This window comes from Drosophila sulfurigaster, chromosome 2L (assembly GCF_023558435.1).
Source record: "Drosophila sulfurigaster albostrigata strain 15112-1811.04 chromosome 2L, ASM2355843v2, whole genome shotgun sequence".
NCBI lineage: Eukaryota > Metazoa > Arthropoda > Insecta > Diptera > Drosophilidae > Drosophila > Drosophila sulfurigaster.
In genome coordinates, this window is record NC_084881.1 from 30,299,285 (window position 1) to 30,319,295 (window position 20,011).

Sequence of the window (20,011 nt, forward strand, 5' to 3'; positions counted from 1 at the left end):
AACTGCAACTGCAACAGCCACAGCGACTGCAGAATGTGTCAACGCAACTTGGCAAATGCCAAAATGGCTGCTTGCTTCGAGTTTGTGCCGAGGGAGCTTTGGGGGGGTTGGCAATCAGTGTGTTGCTATAGGGGAGGGGAGGGCTTAATCGAAAGGGGCAGAGGAGGGGAAGAGTAGGTTGTTTACTTGCCTGAAGGCGCCAAGTCTTGCGCCTTTGTTATGCAAATGCTTCGCGTTCCTGATGCCCGTATGCCAAAAAATCAACATTACCCGCAGTCTCGTATGTGGCAACACAGTCCCCTCTAGCCCCTCTTTGCATATGAGCTGCCCCATATGCCTCATGCCTCGTGTGGCACGAGAATTGCTCGCATTGGTTTGGGCCAGTTTTACGATGCGAATGCAAATTTTGTTTGCCTCAAATATTTTGGCATTTGCGCATTCATTTTAATTTTACCAATCGACTCTGCGACTCCGAATCCCAACTCCAACTCCGACTTCAACTTCCACTCTGAGTTGCTGTCTGAGTTTTTGGCTGTTTTGGGTTATGGGTTTTGGGGGCTTGGGGTTTGTGTCTAGCCGACTAACCGGTTGTGGGCCGTCTCATAATTTCTGTTTGCTATTTTGGCTGCCGCTGCTGCTGTTGTTGCTGCTGCTGCTGCTTTGCTTAATACGTGACTATCATGTCATAATAGCGAATTATTAGAATTTAATGCGACTGCTTGTTGCACGTTGCACGCTGCCTGTTGTCTTAGTCTCAGTCTCTGCTGCACTACTGCACCAGAGTTCCATATTTATTCAAGTTGTTGCCACAAAACTGGGTCAGCAGTTTGCCACGACAAACGAATATTATTTTGTCGAACCTCTTGCCAACTTCTTCTTCTGCTCCTACTCTAGCAGAGAAATGCGTTTAGGTGTGAAGCGATTGCCCCCGGGATATGTCGAGAGATCTGAGAACGCAGCCCGATCGATTACAATTGGGCGTAGCAACGCTTTCGCCGCCAATCGATAATGCAGCTCTGTTTATCGATTGCTAAACTGGCGCACTGAATACTCCTACTTCAAAAGTCGAAACTCTTGCGCCAGCTGCTAATCATTCCCATCATGCTAATCACTGGGATTATCGATTTTATAGATTTACAGATTGTGCAGAAAGCGCGAGTTATGTCTTGATTAAGTATACGCCGCGTGCTTATTGATTTAGTTTCACTCGAAGCTGAAATATTTTGCCACTCCACTCGCTTGGGAACACCTGCAACTTGGACTCATTGAACTGACGTTAACACGTTCACACCTGATGTACTCTGTTTTTATACCCGCTATCCATAGGGTAGAAGGCTATTATAACTTTGTGCCTCTTTGAAATGTATCTTACAGGCAGAAGCATTTCCGATCCCACAAAGTATATATATTCTTAACCAGCTTCAATAGACGAGACGATATAGTCATGTCCTTCTGTCTGTCCGTCTGTATGAACACTACGGGTCTTAGTTACTTAGGCATAATTATGGTATATTTTGCTCTGTATGGTATATATTGAATGACACTATATGAATATACCTTAAATTCCAGTATTTCAGTATTTTTTGGTATATTAATTTGGTATATTTTGGAATAATACCGCCCTGTCTTGTGTTTACCGTATATGGTATATCTTGAATGTTATTATATCAATATACCAAAAAGATAGCCTTTGGCATATTTCAGTATTTTTGTGCACTGTTTTGCTTTTATTCAAAATGGATAGCAGGTATCTCACAGTCGACCCCCCTCGACTGTAGCTTTCTTATTTTTTTTTTGGTATTCGAATAGAGTTGCCTCTACATCTTACTGCCCGGAGCAGAGGGTGACTTCTAGTCGTGCATTCTTGGCATTACTTGTCGCATACTTATTGAAAATTCTTTATTTTATTTTGCAGCATTTTTGACTGCTGTGACAACTGTTGCTGCTGCCGCTGTTGCTGTTACTGCAGTTGTCTCCCCATATTTGGAGCGGGGGAACAAGACTCTCAACGTACAGCGTGCAACTCGAAGCTCGCGTGATGGCAACGGGGGCGCACATTGCACATAACATAACGAACTCACAACTGGCAACTGGCAACTTGCAACTTGCAACTGGCAACGGGAATCTGTCGAGGCGTTAAATTTCATGTAGGTATTGATTTCCATTTGATCTGTTGCCTCTTCTCCTTCCTCTTCCCCCATTTGCCACCCAAGCCCGCCCTTTACGCACACACACACATGCGTTCTCTGTGTCTCAGTCTCAGCACCGACAATATTTCACAACATTTCACCTCATTAATCAAACAAACTGTACTCAGAGTCCGATTCCGACTGCAACTTGGAGTCGGACTTGGATTCAGATCCGAGACTCTTTGGCATATTTTCGGCAAGTGTCAGCGATTTACAGTTAGTTTTCGCAGTTGAGAGAGAGAGAGAGAGAGAGAGGGAGAGACAGAGAATCGGAATCGCAGGCAACGACCGTTGACTTTTTAATTGATTAAAATGAGAAATCGTTACGATTTGTGTGCGCTGATTGTGCGAATGATTTCGCCAAGGATCTGATTTCAGAGGAGCCACAAGGAGAAAGAGATCTTTCTGAGGCGGAGGTCACTGCAAATTTGCCATTGTTCAGAATCATAATGACAAGTGAACGGGCTTTCTATAGCGATTTTGCACACAGGAAATGAAACTCGATACTTTTGTATTGTTGTTGTTGTTGGTTCTGCGAAATCTGTGAAATGCGAAATGCAGTCGCCAGTTGAAAGGCAGTTAACAAAACAGCCAGCGACAAAGACAAACTCAAACTTAAACTCAAAGCTAAAGCCAAAGCTTGGCAATAATAAGCAATAAAAATTCCGCGTGGATTTTGTTTATGTGTCGAAGATTTATAGTCGGCTTTGGAGCCTTTGATGAGGAGCTGCCTCCTCCTCATCGACGGGGCCTAATTGTGTCCTTTGATGCAACTGTTTCGCATATTTGCAATGCACTCTTTGATAGAAAGACTGAAGACTGTTCTCTTTTGTCCTGGGTAGTCGACCTCTAGGCCCTTCCCCCCTGTGTTTCCCCCTTTTCTGCGCTCGGCAGTTGCTGACAACTTTTGTACATTTCTCGCTAAATTAACTGAATTTCTGACCCTGCGCTGCAGGACGAACCTGGGCAACTGTCCAACAAACAAAAAGAGAGAGAGAAAAAGAGTCCCCAATAAGAACAGCAACAACAAAAGCGAATCGTTAAGAGTCCAAAGATCGCATAACTCGCACTCTCTCTCCCCTCCCCCCGCGCACCAACTGTAAATTTCCAAAAGAGCCCAAAACTCGAAGTGAAGCGAACTCTTTGCTCTGTGCTGTGCCGTGTCTCTGCTGCAGCTGCAGCTGTGGCTCCTAACTCAGCCTCTGTCTCTGTCTCTGTCTCCTTCTCTGACTGATGGGGTACAGCGAGGCAGAAGGAGAGAGGAGGAAGAGAGAGAGAGAGGGAGGCAAATATGCGCAAACTGCTTGATGTCCACTTAAAAGTGTCAACGTGAAATTCTTGGCTGCCCAGTGCACAAAAAGTGAGTGTTGCCTGGTCGCGAGCCGCCGCAAGGGAGCAGGCGTTGCAGTTGCAACTTCTGTTTGGGAAGGCACTTTTTGGTGAAGCGTTTGCTAATGAGCTGCACTCAGATGAGCGCATCTCTTACTCTATTTAGCACTTTTGACTTTTGCATTTTCATTTCGAGTGCAGGGTATTCGCAAGTCGACTAGTTACTCGCTTTCTTTTGCACATCACTTTTTGTTGTTGTCTTCCCTTTGCGTGTTTTTCTTGTTGTTTTTCTCATTTTTCAGTCGTTTTTTGTTGCTGTTGCTGCTGCTGCTTTTTTGGGGCTTTTGTTATTTTGGCAGTTGAATTGCGCCTTTCGCCAAACGATTCAGCTCATTTATCTGTAACTTTTCTTCTTTCATTTCGGCTGCAGTTCGCAGTTCTCAGTTCTCAGTTCCAAGCCCAGACATTTGCCTGGGGCTTTGTTGTTGCTGTTGTTGTTGTTGTTGTTGTTGATTCTGTTGCTGTTTTGCCGTTTTCTGTTGTTGCATCTCTCGCGGGCCAAAGTTGCAGCATTTCGAGAATTTAGGTTGCTCCTTTTTGTGGTTGGCATTCTGCTGTTGCTGTTATTGCTGTTACTGCTGTTGCTTGGCTTTGTTTTGTTTTCTTCTGTTTTGTGGGCAACAAAAATATCACACGAGTATAATTGAGTTTGACACAATAAATTGCTCATCGCAAACGAAGAGCCTGGCCTGGCCAATCCCCTCCAGCTCCTTAGGGTGCTTTGGCTGCTTTAGCTGATGCTGATGCTGCTGCTGCTGCTGTTGTTGTTATCGCTGACCTTTAAAGCCGCGCAGTGCGCTGATTTATAAATTGATTCTGTTTAACTTTGTGGCACAGCGGGTAGCGCGCTCCTTGGCTGGCAGCAGCATCCTCTGTCCGCAATGCCAGCAGCAACTGTTTGCTGTGGCCTCCCATCCATATCCACATGTGGATCCACTGACAACTGCTGCATCGTTTCATTTGGCACATTAACACGTTTTGTGTTTGATCACCGCTTAGCAGGCTGCAGTTGCAGTTGCAGCTTCAGCTTCAGCTTTCGCCTTTTTTGATTGTCTTGGCCATGTAAATCGCCGCTTCTAAGCGAAGCTTTAATGAGTAGCCATAGCGAGCTGACATTGATGACGATGATTCGATGGCGACGACAGCACGAATATTTCAATTAACTGACAGCTCGCCGAAAATGACTGAGCATCCGCCAGCTTTAGCTTTAGCTTCAGCTTCAGCGTGCTCCTTTTTTTACTCCTGCTCCAAGCTATAAACTTCAATCGAGCAAGCTGAGTAACTGTCCGACTGTCAGCGGGTCTCAAACAGCGACAACGACAATGACGACGACGACGAAGACGAAGATGTTGTTGTTGTTGCTGTTGCTTGTGGATTGTTGATTTTGTTATTTCCGTTGGCGAATGCAATGCGATAAAATGCAAATCTCTTTTGATGCTAAAAGGACAACAACAACAATGAGAGAGAAGCATTCGACGGCGCGTCGAAACAATGGCAGCAAAAATGGCTGCTGCTATTTCTGTGGTTGCTGCTGCTGGTGGCACATCAATGTCAGCAGCATCAGCAGCAGCTCAACGCAAAGTTAGCTGAGTGGAGAGGGGGAAGGAACAAGGCTAATCTTCATCAGCCGCCGTTTGTAGTTTGCAGTTGGATTGCGCAAAGTGTAAGCTCACACAAATCCCTAGACACACGCGCAACACAGAAGATGGAGACTGAGACGGAGACTGAGACAGCGTCAGCGATGGAGACGAAGATGGTGCAGCTTTATCTGCACAATAGATGGACATTTGGATAGATTGTTCTTGTTTAGCTTTGACGTTCTGCGCTTCCCTCTCTTTCTCTCTCTCTCTGCGCGCCTCCCACTCGCTGGCTGCATTATGAGCTTCGATCATCGCATCGTAGCTGCTTCCTTGGTGTGTCATGTCCAAATTGTTTGGCCACAGTAGCTGCTGTTGCTGCCTCTGCTATTATTGTTGCTGCTGCTGCTGGGGGAAAGCAACTTGCAACTGGCAACAACAAGGCACACAACATTTGCAGCTATGGCAGCTATTATTATATTTTAATGGCTGCCTTTGTGGGGGATTGGGATTGGAATTGGGTTTGATTTGCAGTTGGAGTTGGAGTTCAACTCGATGGATGATGAGGATAGATATTGTATGGATGGATGGATGGATGGATGGATGGCCAATGATTCTATTGGCAAGAACATTGCCATTATGGCCAGATTGCGCGTGTTTCATTATGCAGCGTGGTTGTAGTTCTTCTCCTGCTTGTCAGTCTCTAATGGATTCCTGTTTGCCCTACACCGAGTTCGTCATCGTCGTCGTCGTCATCGCAATAGGGACTGCGATCTAAACTGAAATACAAGCACATCTCGCACAAATCATATCTGCAATCATCAGCCAACAGAGCGCGGGGAGGGGGGAGGAGGCGCTGGACGGAGGCAGCGGCGCCAGTGTAGTCCAAAAACGTATCGAATTACATTTGGCAGCGGCGTCGGGATCTTTTCTCTTTGATGCACTCCAAGGCTGTCTCTCTGTCTAAGTGTGTTTGTGTGTGAGTGGAGATTGTGGATCAAAAGCGGCGCTGGAACTGAGCAGTTTCGCCCCTGGTGCGTTGCCGCCCTAGCGGAACCGGAAATGGACACTGGCCAAACAAAAGACTTAGACAACGAACTTCAACTGCTGCTCGTAAAAGATCTCTTTATTATTCCTGTTGTAGTTGGTAACTGGCGATTGCGCCAATCATGTCGACAATTAGCAAATCCCCTGCAGTTGCCTCTGCTACTCTACCCCTTCCCCTTCCCCTTCCCCTTCCCGTTGCTTATACTCTCCCTCTTTTCATGGCTTTTTCGTGGTAGCAATTATTTTCGCATTTGTTGGCCACTTGAATGCTAATTCCAAAACGGAGATGGCGGGACGAGCGGCGATGAGATGAGGCGGCAGAACGAGCTTATTAGTGCAGGTATTTGCCATAAATTTGGACAATAATCAAGCGCGCGCTATAATAAAAAGCAACTTCAAAGGATTTGCAGCATTTGAAGAGGCAACAGATGAAGTTGCGCGCCAAAGTGTTAAACTGACATGCGAGACGTTCGTTGCAACCTGCCACCTGCAACCTGCAATCGGGAGGGGCAGAAGGAGGCGACTCTCCTCCTCTGGGTGATGATGGGACGTAGGCTGTGCCCGGTCAGTCAGTTTAGCATCACCCAGCGGAAAGAGAGGAGACCTCGTTCTCTCTCTGTCTCTGTCTCGCTGGTTTCTCAGTTCTCGCGCCCCCATAACTGACACTTGCAATGAAGACATTAGCCGCTAATGGAATTGTTATTAAGCCTCTTCCTCCAAGTCTCCAACTCTCTGTTCTGTCTCTGTCGCTGTCTCTGTTTCCCAACCGAGTTGAAGCGCGCGTCTTCAGTCAGGCTTTGGAGGAGCTTAGGCTGCAGCTCAACTTGATGGCTGCTGAATCTGTGCTTGCTCAGCTCTCGCTGGCGGCTTAAATTTTCTCATCAGCTCCTCGACGATTTGAGTTGAAATAAAATTATTATTGTATTTCGCATTTCGTATTTCGTACGCATTGCCTTGAGATGAAGATTCCGATGCAGTTGCGCGAGAGATTGAGATTGGCCTTTATGGGATTTACTTGCCAACTTGCGACTCATAATCGCTTTATTGTGCGCTTGATGTATTGACAAATTATAAAGGCATAATGTGGCTGCAGCAGCATGCCAGAGGGCCGTCAAAAGCATCTCTGACTCTGATGGTATCAGTTGTGTGTTGGCATTGTCCCGCATCCATAACTGATTGCATCTTATCACGCAGCCAAGCTCGCAAATCACTTATTTTGCAATCAGCTGGCAAATCGGAAGAGAGAGACCAAGCCCAGTCGCAGTCGCAGTCGAAGTCCTCAAACCTTGAATTGCTCTACAAAGAAATGAAGCATATCCAGTCTCTGTCTGCAGTTTGAGTGGGCATGGCTGAGAGTTCCTCGATGTCTTGGTGCCTTGGTGCCTTGGTGGCGCTGTTGGCCCAGCTTTAAAAGCTGTCGAAGTCTCCCCATTTGACAGCCAAAGTGAAAAATGTCCATCCGTCCGAGGCAACGCAACGCATAGAACAATGTGAGGCTTGCTTGCAATACGAGTACGTGCTCATAGTTACAGCAACAGCCAAAGCAACAGCAACAGCAACGACAGCAACAACTCGCTAGTCGAAGCCACTTAAATGGCTTTAAAAATAACCCAACGGCTGGGCTCAGCTTCGTTGTTGAGACTGTGTTTGTTGTTATTGTCTTTGGACTATAACAAATTAAGGCTTTTCACTTTCCGCTGTCGCCTTGTTGTTGTTGCTGTTGTTGTTCTTCTTCTTGTTGGCAACGTTGTCTGCGTACACACCCCAAAAAATGCTGCGTGGCCCAAATGAATACCTAGACGAACATAACCCATAATCACCATCATCATCATCATCTTCATCTTCATCATGTGCGTCGTTGGCGAGGTTGCCGAGAGAGAAGCTATTGCAGTCGAGTCAATGGCATCATCATAGTCTCCCAGATTCCTCTAGCTAGAGGCCTTTGCTCTCTCTCTCTTTGTCTCTGTGTTTTTGTCTCTCTGCCCAGGTGGCATAGTTGTTGGCTGTCGATGTTATTTGTATTTACTGTAATATGAATTGACTGCCGCTAATAATAACTAGCAGCTGCTCTCTCACTTGCTCTCTCTTCGTCTCAACAAATTTCAACAGTTCTCGCCATGATCTGCAACTGATACCAACAGGAGTCCAAGTCAAAGTCAGAGTCAGAGTCGAATCTGGCAAATGGGAAGGAAATAACTCAACTGGGCTAAAGGGAGTGTGCAGCAAATAATGATAATGACGACAGGCTAAGCACAAGCGAGGCGTCAAGGGGTTATAGAGGGAAGAGGGCTAAGAGGAGGTGTGGTGTTGGCCAGAAATCAGAAACAAATAAATGAGTGCAGGCAACAACTTTGAAATGAAGACAAAGCGGCCGTCACTTTTGGCTTCTCTCTGTCTCTCTCTCTCTCTCTCTCTCTATGTGCTCCTCTTTCATGCTTGCGTGTTGCATCTGCAAAAAGTCTAGAATTTGTTTGCGAACCTTGAGCAATTGCAACAGTTGCAACAGCAACAGCAGCTGCAGCAGAGCTTTGCCTATCAGCGACTCAGATTCAAAAACAGAGACAACAAGCCAAGAAGAGAGACAGAAGAAGAGACGCAGACGAAGAGGAAGACGAAGCCGAAGCCGAAGATTTTTACAAAGTCTCTGCGTATGTGGCGTGCTAGTTCAAGAGTTCAGATACGTTTTGCCACCTACAACAGTCGCGAGTTAAAAGACAAGAGTCGACTCCATTGCACTGTGGCAGTTATTCAAGACCTTGTTGCAACCCCTTTTCACTCTGCGTCGTAGGCGTGGCTGCCACTTTTGCTTTTGCCCCGAAAATACAACAGCAAAAAAAAAAACAGTCGAAAAAATAAGCAAGGAGACTGCAAAAAAATAATAATAATAATGAAGGCATTCGGCCGGCAATCCATTTCCATTTTCAGGTCTCTCGCTACTCGATGTCGAGGTGGATGCCACAAAAGTGCAGTCCTTTGTGGTCGCTTGCTGGCTTGTTGCTGCCCCCGAGGCCCGCCACGTTAATGGAAATTAATCACAAATACAACAGCAATTTGTTTGAATGCGAATGTGGTAAGATCTGCTGAAAAGCAAAACAACGAATAACTCGAGAGTGGTTCATATGTATTTTAGTTTTTTTTATTTTCGTTTTTATTTAATATGTTTAATTATTTCGGTTGATTTCTTTCGCTATTACCAACTAGTTACAACTTAATATAAAAAGAGAGAGTGGAGCAGTGCATACATTATCATACTCTTGGACTTATCGATATTTTTACAGCTTTGCTAAATCGTAAACAATTACACAAGTAGCATTACACGCACTCTCCTCCCTCTCCTTTCTCTCTTCGTTCTCTGAAGTGAATCTTAACTTAAGTAGGGACTAACTTAAGCACTGAATACGAGGGTAAAAATACGTTACGGATACGTTGCTATAGTAGACTATGAAATGGATCTTAAATACGAATAAACATTTACAAGGGCTCTCCAATGATTACTAAAAACAACTTTATACAAATTCCTCTTCTCTTCTTTTCTCTCGCTCTCTTTCAGTTTTGTTATTTTAATGGGAATGCGAATGGAGGCAGACATGCGATGCTGATGTTGATTTAAATGCTGATTATGATTTCGATTGTGATGCTGATTTCGATAATGTTTAATGGGCAAGTGCACTTGATTTCATTTCTACATAACATATATATATAGCTAAATGGTTGGTCCTATTGCCTAGATCTAAAATACTAACACTTAGTTCTAGCGTTTACCGCGTTCTATGAAATGCTTACAACTTATGGCTGGCTTGGTTCGTTGTCTGTTCGTTTGCCAAGTTGACGACGCACTGCAGGGCGAGTCAACCAAGCGAATTTCAGAGAGTCTTTGTTGGCTTTGTGGTCGATCTACATGATATGCTATATACTAATATGATCCTACTATATGTACAACAACAGTTTATGTGTGTGTGTATTGGGTGTGTGTGAGCTTTGTCTGATAAATGACTCCTATGAAAGTGATGTCACAAATAGTCTGGGGAGTTTTCAAGAAGGAAATCAGTTTACATTGTTGAAGTGAAATAACTTTTATAAATATCATTGACATATTCAGGATCAGAGGATTGTGACATCACCCAGGTGTGTGTGTGTGTGTAAGGATGTGTGTGTGTGTGGTAATACTATGCATGTACAGCTGCGCTCCATTGCTCAAGTCTGTGGCACTAACTTAGGGATCTAATTGGGGACAATCACTACGACTACTCTATGCTCTAATGGTGATCACACTGATTACATTACGATTACATCTTCATTCGATTACATTCTCGTGCCCACATTGGCTCGCTGGCTCGGCTGAGGGGCGTGGCGGGGCAGGGATACGTGCGACATGTGTGTGGGCGGTCCACCAAGCGGGGAAATCGAAGGCGACCTCGTGGCCAGTGGGGAGAGGGAGGGCGAGAATGAGGGTGACATGGCCGAGGAAGTACTGAAGCCACCGCTGGCTTCGTGTCCGATGGGAGAACGCGGCAGATTAGCGAGGCTGAGATGGGGCGGCAGTCGAAGACCTCCGGAATTGCCGAGCACAGGAAGATTGATGGCTCGAGGCGCCACATTGGTCAGCAGAGGTGGAGGAATGTGTGTGCTGGGTGGTGGAGCCTTGAGCACGACACTGCCCGCGCCTGCTGAGGAGTGCGACGAGTGGGCCATTGATTGCTTGCTCTTGGCACTGGATGAAGCGCCGCTGCCACTGTGACCGCTGTGCTCCGACATGGTGTCGTCCTTCAGGCGAGCAATCTCGGAGAAGACATGCGCGAGTGGTTGATACTGTGGTCCCCAGTCGAGCAGATAGTCCCAGTTGTAGCTGCCCGTCAGCTCCTCCTCGCTGTGCACAATGGAGCTCAACGAACCACCCACATTGCTGCCCCCGACGACGACTGGCACGGGCACTGGAACCTCGCCGTAGCTGGCCATTACACCATGGCCATGACCGTGACCCACGGTGCCAATGCTGCCTGCCGTTGTGGCTGCATCATCCGCGCTGCTTCCTCGCTCCGATCCCGCGCCACCGGCGACGTCGTTCAGCTTGGCGTAGATGAGATTGGTGATGTCGGAGCGAGCTGTGGCATCCTCGTCGAACATGTGCAGTGTGGGCATAGCCATGGGCATGGGATGACTGGAGCCCGCCATGCTGGAGGCCCCACCACCACCGCCGCCGCTGCCACTGGGATCGTGGTCCACAATGCCGAGGCGGGCCAGATACTCCTGGGTGTTCTGCACGGAAATATCCGAGATGCGTCCATCGTCGCTGCCAGCGCCTGCACCCGCCCGATGACTCAGCGGTCCCTCGTTGATCATGCGGATCTCTTCGTCCTCGCCATCATCCTCCGCCGATCCGCGTCCGCTTGAACCCGACTGCTCGGAGCCCGATAGCTCGGAGGTGGTGGCCGCGCCTGAGCTGCCCGCATGCGGTCCGAAAGGCGGAATCTCGTCGTACTTGGGTGGCGCAAACTGACCCGAGGCCACAGCACCAGCTCCCACTCCGACCGCAACTCCTGCTGCCGTCATGCCACCGCGTATGGGAATCGTGTCAAAGGCGCTGGGATCCACATAGCTGTTGGAGTTGCCCACGCCCACCGTCTCGGTGCTGAGATGCGGCTTGACAGCATTTCGGGGCCGTCGACTCCGCATGTGGACGAAGAGAAAGATTCCCGCTGCGGCGCATAGAATGAGCAGCAGCGAGACAAGCAGACCCACGATCCAGTCACTGAGGCTGCCACCTGAAGAGCCAGAGGAAGAGCTGCCCGCACCTGGAATGCTAATCGAGGCCAGGTTGGTGTTGGGATGCGCCAGCGGGTCGAGGGCGATCTCCACGACGCTCATGTTCGTCAGCGAGTTGTGGCGACCCGACGAAGCCGAGATCACCAAACTGATATCGCGGCCATCGTCGATGAGGCTGTCGTCGAGTTTCCGTTTGATGAGCACCGCGCCACTGCTGCGATTCACCTTGAAGTGGCCGTGCGGCGCGCTTAATTGGTAGACAACGCGACCATCCACGCCGCTATCGGCATCTGTGGCCATCACCTGGCCCACGACAAAGCCCAGCGGCAATGCGGCCGCCGCTGGCAGCACAAAGCGATACGTTCGCTCCGTGAACTGTGGCGTGAACTCGTCCCTCGACTCGATCTCGACCCGCACCGCAACCCGCGCGCTCCTGCCGCCCATGTCGCTGGCCTGCAGCTGAAGTTGGTAGCGCTGTCGCTGCTCGTAGTCGAACACCGCACCGGAGCTGACAATGCCCGACTGGGCATCGACGCGGAACAAACGCCACGAGCTGTCGTCGTCTGTGGCCGCCACCAAGCTGTAGTTGAGCTGCCCAAAGGGACCGCGATCCAGATCGCTGGCATGCGCGCGAAACACAGAGCTGCCGATTGGTTCGTTTTCGCCCAGGAAGTGCACGTACTCGGAGAGCGGGAATTGCGGTGCATTGTCGTTCTCGTCGTGCAGCGACAGGTGGAACGCCTGCAGGCTGCACAGTGGGCGTGGCTGGTGGCTGTCGCAGGCGCGAATGATGAGCTCGTAGCTGGTTGCCCCGCTGTCGTAGTCCAGGCGATTGTTTACGAACAGCACGCCGCTGATCAAGTCGATGGTGAACATGTGCTCGTCGTTGCCGGAACTGATGTCGTAGACCACCTCGGAGTTGGGCGTGTTCTCCTGATCCGCGTCGACTGCCAGCAACTGGGCGATGGAGTAACGCAGCGGAGCCAGCTCGCTGATCTCTGCCTCGTACTTGGCACTCGGATCGAAAATGGGCGCATTGTCGTTGGCGTCGAGCACACTCACAAACACTGTGATGCCAGCACTCGAATTGGAGTTTGTTGCAAAGCTTGATCCTGCTGTGGGTTGGCTCAGGATCAGATGCAATTTGTAAAAATCGTTGCGTTCCCGATCGAGTTGTTTGACCAGCACAATCGCCTTGGAAGGCAACAGCTCGAAGGCGGCTTCTTCGTTGCCCGCAGCAATGCTCAAAGTTTGATCCTTGACATCCTGGCCCAGCTGCAGAACCACCGAGCCAACTGTGGCTGACTCGCTGATCTGCGCTCTGTACTGCGTCTGCAAGAACTGCGTACGACCCGAACCAATGTCTCCTGGCTGCACGCGCAGCAACGTTGCTCCACTCAGCCTTGGCTTACCCGCATCACGCGCAAAGATGTGCACAAAGTAATCCCCGCTGCTGGACTCGGCAGTTGGCAGTTGGCTCATGTTAACCGAGACGATGCCGCTTGTGGCATGCACGCTGAAGCCGGCTAAAGGAGGTTCGATGCTGTAGCTGATCTGCGAGTTGCGTCCTTCGGCATCTGCATCCGTGGCATTCACAGTCAACAGCTCCACATCCATGGATGCGCTGTCTGCCAGTTCCGAGGCAGCTGGCAACAGAGCAAAGTAGGCGGGAGGTTTTTGTGCCAGGAAGATGGGAGGATTGTCGTTCTCGTCGGCCACGCGAACTGTTAACGTGGTGCGTGCCTCGTGCGCCGCATCGGAGGCAATGACCTCCAGCTGATACTCTTGCTGTACCTCGTAGTTGAGACTGCGCTTCAACACAAGTTTCCCGCTGTAGCGATCGAGGCCAAAAAGGGCCAGGTTCTCTGCCTCAACGGGGGAGTCGCTGCCCAGGCGATAGGTCAGAGTGGGATAGGTGTCGACATCATTTGCCGAAACGGAGGCGATGACAGCGCCCAGCTCGGTACCTGCAGAAGAGAAGGAAAGTTCATAAAAGGGAAGAAGGCGGGTTAGTGAAAACGAACTTGGAATGAAGTTATTTGCTGAACAGAACGATCAAAGGGAGGTCTTAGAATGGACTCAGCACTTACCTTCACTGACGCTGACCACGTTGTTGGGCGGGAACGTGGGTTGGTTGTCGTTGACGTCCACGATGTGCACGCGAATTGTCGAGGTGCCCGTCATCTGGGGCACGCCCTCGTCGGTGGCAATGATCTTCAGGTTGTAGACATCTCTGATCTCGCGGTCGAGCACAATGTTCGTACGCACAATGCCACTGAAAGCGGGCTCAATCACAAAGGCGTTGTCGTGGTTGCCATCCACAATGTGGTAGCGAAGTCGCGCATTAGCGTCTTCGTCCGCATCAAAGGCCTGCACCTGGGTAACGAAAGTTCCCTTGCTGTTGCCCTCCCAAACGGTGGCCACGAATTGCCGCTGCGAGAACTGCGGACTGTTGTCGTTCTCATCCTCCAGTTCGACCACAAGTTCCGCGTAGCTCGACAGGAAGGGAGCTTCCACGCTGCGAGCGACAATCACAAGGCGCAGCTCATGCGGTTGCGTTGTGGTCAAGGCAAACGAGGAGCTGGCTAAGGCTCGTTGACTGCGCGAACCATTCTCACCATCGACCTGTTCCTCGGCTTCCTTTTGCTCGCTCTGTTCGCCTGTTTCTTCGTAGTGCATGGCTCTGCCTCGAGAGAGTGGCTCCAGCGTGGGCTTGGCAAAGCGATCGTAGTCCAGGTGCATGGGATTAGCTACCCGTATCTCGCCAGTGCTAGCGTCGATGGAGAAGATGCCCTCATCGTTGCCAGCGCCAAAAGAGAAGCTCACCTTCTGTCGGCGACCGTCGCTTCGTACCGCAGCCACTTGAAACAGTCGCGTGCCTGTTGGCGAATTTTCCTGTAGCTTAGTGCGATAGGTTTCGTTTTGGAAATGAAGAGCGGGAGAGCCTCGACTGGCCTCGCCCACCAGCAGCTCGATGAGACCGACGCTGCTCTGTGGTGGATTTCCCTTGTCGCGCGCAATCACCTCCAGCTGCAGCAGATTGCCGGCTTCGCTGGCGAGACTCTGCGTAGCACTGAGGGCGCCAGTATTGGGATTTATGCGGAACTTGGCACGCATCGCAGCTGAACCCAGTTGGCTGTCCGCTTTCAGAGTGTAGAGCAGCTCACCATTCAAGCCCAGATCGGCATCATGAGCCTGCACTGTGAGCAGTGTTTTACCCGGCTGGATAAGAGCGGGGACTTGCCCGCTGTAGGGATAACGCTCGAAGATGGGTTTGTTGTCGTTGACATCGAGCACGTTGATCTGAACGGACACGCTGCCAGATCGAACCTCGTAGCGTCCACAATCTGTGGCCAGTACCATGAAGCTGTAGCTCGACTGCAGTTCACGATCCAATTTCCTGTTTGGGAGAAAAGAGGTTGGGAAATAAATCAATTAGTGGCTACTAACTACTAAATACTAAAGCTGAGATGCAAACTCAAAGACGGACGTCACGACTGAGAAGGGGATCAGAATGAATCTTTAGCGACACTAATTAGTCTCCCGCTGGCAGAAGGAGAATGCCTGCCTAATCGGACGAGTGATCCTAGCAACAATTAGCTACACGAAATGATGTGGAATTAATCCACAACATTCGCATTTTTATGCACATTCGCATTCTCAGTCGCATGTGGCGATGGAGATGCAAAATGGGGAGGGGGAAGACAGGCGGCAGGGAAGGGCAGAGCAGGTAATTAAGTCATTTGCTTGTATGTTACCTTGGCGGCAAATGATCCGCTGTGGTGGGATTAAACTGACTGCACACGGCACGCTATATCACTTGCAACCACCAACTATTGTGGTATTCTGCCACAAATAATAAACCAAAATGATTACAATCCTAGCCGAAGCCAGAGAAACTATAGTAAAGGGAACCGGGAATGAGCAAGCACAGTTCTTGCCTACGCTTGCATGTCGGCCAATAAAACGAATTTAGCAAATTACAAGCTCATCCCAGTTGTAGCCCAAGTCACAGTTGATGTGGATGTAGATGGAGCCTCTCATTTTATGAATTGAATCAGTCAAAGTGGAAGACGCATGAAACGCCACAAAGCATTCGCAGTGTAATTCTGGACAGACATTGATTTGGGGCTCAGTCTCTGGGCCGCTGTTGGAGTCCAAGTCACAGTTGATGTCGGAGTCTGTTGTCTATTTAAAACAAAAGATAAAATGCTTTCAAGGGTCAGTTTTCAGATTGTGTAGTTGTCTCCCTTCCTCCCTGTCTCTCTCTCTCTCTTTCTTGCTCTGTCTACTTGTCGCTGTTGTTGTTGTCATTGTCGGCTGCGCTTGTTGATCATCAGACAGAGCAACAAGCGAACGAAGAAACAGCCTCAAATTGCGCCTAGTCGCTTGTCCATCGTCAGCCATTCAGTCAGTCAGTTCGTCAAGTCGTCAGTCAGTCAGTTGGCGAGTCATTTAACGAAAAAAATATAAACGAGCAAGAAAAAACTACAAAAGAAAGGAACTAGCAACAACAGAAAGCCTGGACAAGCGGCAGCAACATTTCGATACCCTTTAATTGAGGATATTTTAATTTCGTGCCTATTTCATCCCAATTAAACAAATCCGTTTTATGGATTACATTTGATGGCAGGATGCATTAATGCATTAAATTATAGCAAATTAATCAGTTCGGCATATTAGTTTTCCTCTCCGATTCTCTAAAATTTAATTAATTTATAATTACAAATTCGATTAGATTTAATTCGTAGAGTTTATAGGTTAACTGTACCTAATATAGTCGAGAGGTTTTGGTAGGGTATATAATTGTCTGCAATAAAAGTATTGCATTCTCTTTCCTGTTGTGTTTTGCGATTCTGTTTTTTGCTTGAGCTTGACTTTATTTAGCTCAAACAGTGGAATCTCCGCGACCAAGACCGCGAAAGCGCCCAAGCAAGCGCAAAGCACAAGTAAGCAAGCGACCGACCGAGCAAACGAGCGTCCAAGACTAACAACAACGTCACGAATTGTTTGTCCCGTATGCCAGTTACCCTCTCTCTGCCCTCAGCTTCTCTGTCTATCTGTCTTTTCGTCCGTCTGTCTGTCGCCGCTCTACAATTCCTCGCCATGTGGTAAAGCTCCTCTCTGTCGCTCTCCTCCTCTCATTCTTTATTCGATTGCTGCTCCTTCTCTGTATCTGTTTCTGTCTCAGTCGCTGTTTCTGTTGCTGGTCCTGTTCTGTTTCTGTTTGGGTTTTTTGTGTATTTGGTGGCGGGATTTCGTTTTTATTGTTTGCCGACAATCAGCGCAAGATAAAAATTGGTACATGACAGCGGATCGCGTTTGTATAAATGGCCAAACACCGAACGCTACTGTCAACTCAAGTGCTCGAAAGGCATCTGCAGCGGGGGCATCTCTCGATCGCTCGAATTCTGAGCTGAATTCTATCTCTGCCTCTGGCCGGAACTGAGTTCTAGTGACGCACTCCTCCATCCATCTCTCCCCTTCGCTCTCTGCTATCAGACGGAACAAGCAATTGTTGTCATCATTGATTGTCAATAAGCATAAATTTGCACCAGAGGGGGCCCAGATCAGACTTTATGAGTAGCTACAACAAACCATTGGCAACTCTTTTTATGCGTATGCGTTACACACACACTCACACAGACACACATTTCATGTACTATTTATAGACAAAGGCGCAGGAGGATTCCGACTGCGGATTGGGATTGTCGCTGCTTATTTGCAGCGTAGGATGTGGGTACTTGTAGCATTTGCTGCGAAATTATTTCAATGTTTTCGGTGTCCTTGTCTCAAGATCTGGCACGCAGATAAGATGTCGCGTTGCATTGACCCAAGGACAACACCATTTAGCCCCTGCTTTACTGTACTATAGACTCTACATTGTTGTTGGTAACTTACCCAACGGTGGTGATGAGTCCACTCTGGCTGTCAATGGCAAATTGCCATTGCGTCTCGTTGGCCAGTGAGTAGACAAGTCTCGCATTGACACCGAGATCCGCGTCGGTGGCTTTGATGCGCAACACGCTGCTGCCAATGGACCCATCCTCCGGCACACTGGCCACGTACTTGGACAGCTCGAAACGCGGCTCGTTGTCGTTTTGATCCTCGACAAACACACTGATATTGCAGTGGCCCTGCTGACTGATGGGCTGACCACGATCCGAGGCCTGTATCTGAAGTGTATAGCGAGACTGCTGCTCACGATCCAAGGGTCGAGCACTTAACTCGCCGGTGCGAGCATCAATGCTGAACTTGTTGCCCACATTGCCTCCTAAAAAGAACAAAATTCAAAGGCACGCGAATTAGTCAAAGTCAATGCTATAATTGCTAACAAAGACTTACCAATAATACTGTAGACCAGCTCTGCGTTTGCACCCTCATCCATGTCACTGGCCACAACGGTGTGAATAATGGCGGTTTCGCTGTTCTCCGGCACCGAAAGACCGTAGCAGGCACCGGGCCGGAACTCGGGTGCATTGTCATTGACATCGCCAATGCTGATGATGATCGTTGCCACGTCAAAGTGTTGTCCAGTTGCCGCCTCCATGCTGCTGTCTGAGGAACGCTGCTTCCGTATCGCAGAAGCCGTCGAGACTGCCATTCGATTGGCATCACGTACGTAAATTGGCAGAACATATCGCGCTTGAGATTCGCGATCAAATTTGCCTCGTGTCGTGACAATGCCACGTTGCCAGTCGACGTGGAACTGGTCATTTGCCACGCCTTTAGGTATCTCATACGTTAGATTAGCTGTAGAATAAAATCCACAGATTATTAAATTAAATTTAAATGTAATTTATGCCTTATAGTACATTTAAACATTTATTCTTCTTATCTGCATTTCAGGATGAGTTATGCCCATGCCAAGCAGGATATAAGCCGATTATAAGATGATAGCAACCACACCCAATTTGAAGTAATATTTTTCTACTCATCACGAGCAACAAGCAGTGTCATGTGATATCTACATTTTTCAATGGAATACTTTTTAATAACTGTGAATAAGGCCCATGGATTGTTACGTTAATGAGATAAACAAGTTGTCGATGACAGAGATACTAAGCTTAAAAGCCCGTTTTAAGTTGATTTTTATGTATTTTCTATTACTACCATTGTTAAATGGCATCCGATCATTACACGCTTAATCACTATGATTTTCGTGTATTTTATAATTATTGTCAGTTTTATAAATAAAATTACTACATTGCAAGTTTTTATTTCCATCATAAAAATGCACCAAAAGTGATACTATCAAATTAATTCATCATTCAACCTACTCATAATCGATGTATAGATGTTCAAAAAATAGCTACGGAGTCGCTTTTTTAAGAAATTCTGTATATTTTTCAAATTCAAGTTATCGATCAATTTCGATAATTATCGATGACTACAATCGATTGGTGACTTTATTGCGAGTTCATCGAGGTATCGTTGACCCTGATCGGCCCACGGAGTCATGAGATATTGCGGGTTTACACTTCCTCGATAAATTGTAATTTCAAAAAGCGAAAATTCAAATTTAACGGCCGCTTAAATCAGCATCCACTTGCTGCTGATTCTGTTCGCCTGGTATTTCACTGGGCAAAATGCTCTGATTTTGAGTTCGCGCAGGCCGCACACATACATACACGCACTCACACATATACTCACACACATAAGCGCACATTTTCACACATACACACGCACACACACACACACACACATATGGCAGTCACCTGAAGCTGCCGGAGTGCCCCGACGAGGGCCAAAATTTAGTCCCAAATACCAGGCGAACATAAATATTAGCAAGCAGATGAATCAAAAAATTTCTAAATTCAAAATTGCCCGCCGGCTAAAACTGCAACGAAAAACGGCCGTTACCATTTGAATTTCTTAGGCGATCTTTGAATGATCGTAACTTTGTCAAATGGCGGCCGATCACGACGAGCCATACCATTTTGGAATCTGCAGAATCAGGATATGTCAATTACATTAGTTATAGTGCATGTCCTTTTTGTCCTGCGGACTTAAAATGTAGATGTTTTTCTCAACTTTAAATACTTC

General features: G+C 48.0%; 1 protein-coding gene across 3 annotated transcripts in view; it reads right to left on the reverse strand.

Annotated features, from left to right (window-relative positions):
• Nucleotides 1-10,321: 10,321 nt before the first annotated feature.
• Nucleotides 10,322-20,011, reverse strand: part of LOC133835358 (protein dachsous) — a 74,239-nt gene continuing 64,549 nt past the window's right edge. For all 3 annotated transcript variants that reach the window (XM_062265379.1, XM_062265378.1, XM_062265380.1), the window contains 4 exons: nucleotides 18,311-18,718; nucleotides 17,867-18,239; nucleotides 14,056-15,365; nucleotides 10,322-13,932 (listed from right to left, as the gene is read on the reverse strand). In XM_062265379.1, coding sequence (XP_062121363.1) covers nucleotides 10,505-13,932; nucleotides 14,056-15,365; nucleotides 17,867-18,239; nucleotides 18,311-18,718 — 5,519 coding nt within the window. In that variant the 3' untranslated portion in view covers nucleotides 10,322-10,504. The remainder of the gene's footprint in view (nucleotides 13,933-14,055; nucleotides 15,366-17,866; nucleotides 18,240-18,310; nucleotides 18,719-20,011) is intronic.